The sequence below is a fragment of the Harmonia axyridis genome, chromosome 4 (assembly GCF_914767665.1).
Source record: "Harmonia axyridis chromosome 4, icHarAxyr1.1, whole genome shotgun sequence".
In the NCBI taxonomy this organism is placed as follows: domain Eukaryota; kingdom Metazoa; phylum Arthropoda; class Insecta; order Coleoptera; family Coccinellidae; genus Harmonia; species Harmonia axyridis.
In genome coordinates, this window is record NC_059504.1 from 20199929 (window position 1) to 20207579 (window position 7651).

Below are 7651 nucleotides of genomic sequence, written 5' to 3' on the forward strand. Positions count from 1 at the left end.
TGCCTTAAAGCAACACGGTGAACATCTCGTCTGCAGACCAATTTGGCTTTCAAATAAGGAGGAATATCCGTACTCCAAATTCGATATACTGCAATACTCATGTGAAGTAGAAAAATATTTTCGATCCTGAGCCACTCTAACCCATTTATTGCATCACTGATCGCCCTATCGTACTTTTTCAAACCTAAAAAGTAGCGACAACACGAATTCTGCACTTTTTGCAATCTATATAGCTCAGTTTGGAATACACAAGTGTTTTGCAGAGATACTTAAGTGAATAAAAATCTAAAAACTGTCTCTGGCGATACAAATAACGTAGTGCCAGAAAAAAAATTTTCAACACTGTCGAGATATGCTCCCTAAATCTCAGTCGACAATGGAAAAATACTCCAAGGTACCTACAGCAGGAGGATGAAATCTTCGCAAAACCTATCATAACCTCAATCGCCGCATGAAACTTTCTCGGAAAGAAGGGCATATAGAAACATTCTTTAACGTTTGTTTTCAGATTATTCCTTCTGCAATACTGCACAATGCTTGACAAATCTTCATTTAACCTCCCGACAGCTATAGAAATGGCAGAGGGTAGGAAAGAAATGTAAACTTTAGTGTCTAGTTTGTATAGTATATCCAAAGTCACTTGAAGGAAACCAGAATGCTTCGATTATAAAAGGGCTGTCCAAGTTTTCAGCTATTCGATAGGAGTATTTATTTCCTGACAGTACTTTTAAATGAACCCTGGTAATGTAGGGGATCGTGTCTGGAACCAGAATGTGCATTTGGTTGGTTTGGTTTCTATTGGCTAATATAGTCCACGTTCCACCGCATGCCGGTTTGGTTGCTCTCATTGGCTGGAGCTTTTATTTCTTTATCTTTCTGATGAATTGGATGGATCAGAGTGGTCTGTAGGTGGATTGATAAAATGAGCATTTTTACTCTGTTTTAATTCTTTCTGTAACTGATTTTTTTTTATAGATAAAGTATATTCAAACTCAAGATTTTTCCTAGTTCCCAGAAATTTATTAGGGAACAGGGTCACGAGGAAATTTATTGTCTTACCAATCCTTTAGAATAGATCCTGTAGTATGCTAGTTGATATGAGCATATAAAGCAGTATGTTGATTTGGCCACTTTCATTGCCCTAAAGTACACGTCGCCCTTATTGGTGAGAGTTGTGCTCATCTTCCACATCTCATCAATGTAACTGGTTTCGGGAGTTATTAAGAGTTTTTTAAATTGAAAAGTCAAATGAAATTTTGTTAGCTCAATCATAAAACTAATTTTGAACGAAATGAAGAAATGGGAATTCTAAAAGAATTGAATAACATTCAATGTTCTGGACTGAATTTCTGAACGAATTGATTTCTTAACAGTAATTTCTTGCGCAGCAATTTATCTTACATTCTGTAGCATTATGAAGAGCATTTCTTGAAGTTGATAAGTATATTGTTATTATGCAAAAGTTGAATCTCATATGTACTACAAAATATGGATAAAAATATAGATACAAATTATCAGCAATTTTTACATCTCAATATTTAGGATTCGTTCAAAAACTCAATCACTTAATGTTCTTCACACATCAAGTGTATTTTTACACCGAAACGAACGCCAAACAAAAATTTTGTTAGCACATTTATAAATCGAATAACAAAACTTGCAAAATTATACTTCGCTCCATCCATATCGTAATCATTAATATTTTTTGTGAGAACTAAAACCAAACATAAATTGATGTCGGGGTTTTTCTGAAAAATTCATACTGTTGAAAATATTTGGCTTAACTGTGAGTCATTATGTATTATTTAGGTGTATTAAATATATCTACTTTTCAGGGTGTCCCTTAAATAAATGAGCAACGGAATTTGGGTGTTGAAACACGGAACAATCAATTTTATTTTCCTAGACCCAATGTTTTCAGAGATGTAATTTTTTTCAAATTTTGAACCAACAGAAGTTGTTGAAATTTGATTTTTTTCAATTTTTGGCCCATAGGACCTTTCCTCCATAAGATATTTGACTCAATTTGCATTAGATATTCCAACTTAAAGATTTCATCATGTGATATGCTGATTTTGAATGCAAATCTGCAGGGTGATATTTTTCTGGGTAAAGTGTGTCCGCTTCTCTCTTCTAGAACTGGTAGTTCAGAAAAATGTAAAAAGAAACTATGGTCCAGTATTACACTTTTTGGTTTCTTTTTCTTGTAGTTTTGTCGTATCTGCTACAGATTTCGAGAAAAAAATTTCAGACTACTCTCTAGTACTAGTAAACAAATATAAAAACAAAAAATAAATTTCCAGTAAATTAAGCTGTGATGAATAAATTATTTTTAAGTTTTGGAACTTGTTCACCCAATCTATCTGCAGTGAAGATTAATAAAGGTTGGATAAATCTGTATAAGCATCACAAAAAAGTAGAACTACAAGAAACACCCCGTATCTCGAAAACAAAGCGTTTGCGGGCCCATGTTTATAAGGCTTTTCATTCTTAATATTATCCAAGGAATCTCTCATTTTCGTACCTCCAATTTGGGAACACCCTGTATGAAGTGCGAACAATCGAATCGGTAATCAAAAAATGCTACTATTTTGAGTAATTTGGTCAAACTTCGTTACCAAACCTCTTCTTCTCACATTACAAATATAGGTAAACGTAGGCATCAAGAAAAAAAAAATCTACGCCCTTGGTAACTCTGGCTTGAAGTCATGAGCTTTTGAGCGCTCGTCATTCATACAGCAATTCAACCCTCGAAGACCACATATATACCTATATACAGATATGTTGTATCCAAGGGTGCAATTTGCGCACGAATTAACGAGCGATTAGAAGCTCCTGACTTCAAGTCAGTACTTTCCTCATTTTTTTCTACGGAAAAATAAAAAAAAATGTTAATTGTTATTGTTTTTTTTTTATCGAAATAATGACAATTGGACTATGAGGTTTTGGTTCATAATTATTTTGATTCATATATGTATATCAGATTTCCCTTCGCAAGTATCTGATTTTTTTCACAAGAGTGTTAAGTAAGCGCCAATGACAAAGAAATTTGATATTTGACCTTAATTGAGATGAGAGATTATCATGGTATAGTGAAATATCCAGAATCATTGTTGGAGACATCCGATGAATCAACTTTGTCGTAGGAAGGGGTTCATTGATATTGTTATATAAACAAATTCTCACCCATCATTTTTAGGTAGTTTTCATTCACTTCTAACATATAGGTATCACAGTGAAAGTATTTAACAAAAATGGCATTTAAATATGTAAGTATTCCCCAATGATTGTTTTTAAAGAAAAGCAGGAGAATCGATATGCGGAACTTACTTTTTCAAATAAGTATCACGAAAATAAAGTTTATTGAAAAAATAATAATTTGATATTTATCAATTGATAAATACTTAGATAGAAATTCCGCACTCACTTCTGGCCTCTGGTTGAAAAATATTTTTGTTGAGGATAACATAAAAAGAAATCTTTTATCATAATTCATTTCTTCAATCAAAACACTACAAAAACTACTATGTCAAAAAAAATGCTAGGAATTGGTCAATAAAACACAAAATATGTATAATTAATAAAATACAGAACGCTTTTTGAGCCGGATTTATTAACAAAGTTAGAAATACCAAGATTTCAGTCTAGATCCATAGTTAGTTTTTCATTTCACCTACAACTGCGGTAGGCATCTTCACAGATTTTTAAACGAAGAACCTCTGAGGGTATATTTTCAATATGATACAATCATTGAATTATATCACTCAATAGTAATTTTTTCTCTAAAAAAACTTATGGCTTTCAAATTGAAGTAAAATAATTAATATTAACCAATAAATGAATAAATTAATTTTTTTATTTTCCTGGAATGAAATTGAGATAAAATTCGAATTTCGATATTGAATTATAGTTATTTCAAAGATATAGTTTTACCCTTATTACTTATTTTCAAAAACGATGTCGTTTTAAAATAGCTTTCATGTAACAAGTTACAAGGGCATTAATATATTGTGTTAATGATCTGAGGGTAACGACTTGCAGATTCGAGGGTTTGTAAATCACCCCAGGATATCAACATCTCTTAATACTCTTGGTACCGGGTTTTTCACCATAATTTGACCCCCCCCCCTTTAACTTTAACCTACAAAGTTTCACGAAATCGACTAGGGTTTTCTAAAATGATTTCACAAAACGAAAAATATACAGAGTGGAAAACATATTGATGGCAACTTCATTTTTTCAAATGGAACACCCTGTATATTTTTCTATAAAATTCTTCTTGAAATTTGAAACTCTGTGGTACTCAGAATAAGAGAGATAGACCAAACATATGTTATATATTCGAAATCAGGGGAAAGAGAGCTAGTCAAATATAGAAAAATATACAGGTTGTTCCATTTAAAAAAATGAAGTTGCCATCAAAATGTTGCCCACTCTGTATATTTTTCGTTTTGTGAAATCATTTTAAAAAACCTTAGTCGATTTCGTGAAACTTTTGTAGAAAACATTTTTTTGTACCTCTTTTAGTAATAAAGTTAAAGTGGGGGTCAAATTATGATGAAAAACCCGGTACATACAAATTTTTAGGTCATAATATTAAACATCATAACTCTCTACTCTAGTTTATTACTGTATATCCACAAATTTGAAAATTCAATTTTATCCTAATGAAGGTTGTTTATTATTTTTTTATGAGACGCTCTATTGTTGCTATGAAAAACGTGTCAAACTGAATGCAAACTGAAAGAAAGTTGTAAAATTCTCGAAAAATTTTCTGAAAAACCAAAAAAAGGACTAGAATTGAATAACAAATGTTGATAGTGTTCATAATTTACTATATTATATGTATTGTTAAAGAAACCCATTCAATAATTCTACTTCCTTCAAACTTTTACAGTTAATTTCCATAAAAAAATCTTAAAGTGTTTTCTCGAAAATATTATTTTATTAGTTGATCGAATGACATTGAAATTTGATTTCACATGCTATAATTTTGTAATTTCTTGTCATATTTTCTGTAGATACCAAGGTCATTATCGAGTTATTACATATTAATATCAAATCATAATAGCTGACATCCTGAGATACATCGATAATTTGCGAGATAATAATTTTGGTACTTACTTCATTCGTAACTAATCCACGCAGGAATTAGATACTTTTTTCACAGGTTTCCATGAATAGGTGAAGAAATAGAAATGTCTATCGTTTCGTCATGACGAAAGAGTTTTCTTTGATTTTTATTTCATGAACACATGAAAGCATGGAAAATATTTCGATATAGATAATTTTCTGCTTTATATCTTTTTGAAATAGATGCAAATGGTATTTAAATGATAGAAACTCCTAAAAACGAATTTTTATCAACTTCAACTTTCAATATTTCGTCTTTATAATTGTTGATAATAGTTCAAGAAGAACTAAAATTTCTCCTAAGTAAGAAATATATTTCCAGATGTTGTAACATCGGAATTTCCCAGGAAATTTTCTAATGTAATCCTAATACAAGATCTTGCTGGTATATATGTGCCACTATAAGTTACTCAAAATGTCCTATTATTTCAAACTCAAGTCCTATATGCCAGAGATGCCTTTTGGGACATACCTTTGTTTTTTTTTGTTTTTTGAATGAATATATTTTTTATTTCTTTCGATATAAAACCCTTTTCAAAAAAGGATGTTTATTTAAGTGCGCTTAATATTTGTAGTATGTACCTACATCCTTTCTCATCTTACAATGAACATACTAAAAATAGGAAGTATTTTTCCAATAATTTTGGTATGAAACATAAGATTCCTTAACTGCAAACTAATTTCGATCTGATCATCAGTAAATATCTAATGAAATAATTGGTGAATTAACTTGTACCTAAATATCCCAAATAAAAACAGATGAATATGTCTTAACGTTTTGTTTTTATTATTCAGTTCTGCCTGTTAACATTAGCTGCTTATGTAGTAGCAGCTCCTCAAGGATCTCCTTCAACTGAACCAATACCGATCGTCAAACAGGAACAGGAAGTGAACTTCGATGGATCTTATAAATACAGGTGAATCTTTCTTCAAAATGAATAAGTTTAGTATCCGTGCAGCTTTCCTATTGATTAATTAAGGATTTGAAATCATCAAATTAAATATTTTTGTTCCGAATATAAAAACTCTGTCAATTGCTGTAGCACTATGCATCTTCGTTCTTCCCTCCTAAAAAATCAGCACTCTTCACTTAGTCATTTTAGTATTTCAACACTTATAATTCTTACGCCCTTATTCTGGAAAAGCTGAATTTTATCGACAGTTCAAACCGAATAAAGGTCATCAAAATCGAATGAGTATTGTAGAAGTCAAGTCAGTTACTGTACGGACACACAGACAGATACGAAACCAAAGTTTTCAGAATAATCTGAAATTAAATTTTTTTGCAAGTGCCAATTCTGAAATCGGAGACCTCAAAAAATTTTCCTCTCAAATGTGATCACAATGCTTTCTAGACTCAGATCAATAATTTTGTTGATAATTCTGAAGATTTTTTAACTTTTATCGCATTGTCTATAGGAAATTGAATCGTATAAAGTTGTGTCTTTGCATGCTTGTCCAAATGTCTGTATGATATTATATTATATTATATTGTTCCGGAAGTAAAATGATTTATATTTTTTAAACGAAAACCATGTGCCGGACAAAGTAAAATAAATAAATAAATATATAATATAATAAATCAACAATTACATAGATAAATTAATAAATAAATGAAAGAATTAAGTATGACACAAAAATTAACTCGCAAAATTTCGTTAAAATTTCCATTAGTTTACATTAACAATGGACAACTTTATGTGATATTGGAGCTTAATAAATATGTTTAAATTTCTAATGAACACAAATTATAGTTTAATCACATAGCGTTTGAAATTTAATATATGTTTTTTCAGTTTCGAAACTGGCAATGGAATAAAAGCTGACGAACAAGGTTTTCTCAAAAATGCTGGCAAAGAGGATGAAGAGATTCAAGTAGCTCAAGGAAATGTTGAATATACTGCACCAGATGGTCAAGTCATAAAATTAACCTTCATTGCTGACGAAAATGGTTTCCAGCCACAAGGTGATCATATTCCTACACCCCCACCAATACCAATTGCTATCCAAAAAGCATTAGATTTCATAGCTTCACAGCCATCAACAGAAGAACCAAAAAATGAATAAAAGGAGAACTTCATGCGGGAAAAAAGAAAATAATTGTATTTATCAATGCGCTATAAATGATTGAATATTGTGATTTGTTTTGTGATGAGAGACGAATAACCATGAATCGAAGAACCCATTATTCATCAATTGTATTCATAATAATGATAATATATGTTTCAGTTACTGGTTGATCTTTCCAAAATAGCCATAAAAGTAAAAACGGATTCAGGAATAATATTTTAAAGAGTTTAATAATATAAATTGCTGTTCGGTTAGGATCAACTTCAAAAATTTTTATGTTATGACAGATAATAAGTAATCAGATTAAAAAATTAACCAAATCATTATAATCACATTTTTTCATCATTTATATTATTTTTCATATGTTATGAAAATAAATGTCAATTTTCATTATTCGTTTCTCAATAAAGTGATGAAACTCATGTAAGTATTAATATATTTTTCTATC

At 30.6% G+C, this 7651-nt stretch overlaps 1 protein-coding gene across 1 annotated transcript; it reads left to right on the forward strand.

The window, feature by feature from the left end:
- Positions 1-3011: 3011 nt before the first annotated feature.
- LOC123678741 (endocuticle structural glycoprotein SgAbd-4-like) lies at positions 3012-7651 on the forward strand. The gene is made up of 3 exons (XM_045615902.1): positions 3012-3269; positions 5929-6050; positions 6930-7651. Exons 1-3 carry the CDS (start codon positions 3255-3257, stop codon positions 7198-7200), a joined length of 408 nt encoding a protein of 135 aa, XP_045471858.1. The 5' UTR covers positions 3012-3254; the 3' UTR covers positions 7201-7651.

Excerpts from the sequence above, each read along its gene's own strand:
- LOC123678741 (XM_045615902.1), top strand. Across the intron at positions 6,051-6,929 it reads GATGGATCTTATAAATACAG|TTTCGAAACTGGCAATGGAA; the intron begins GTGAATCTTTCT and ends ATGTTTTTTCAG.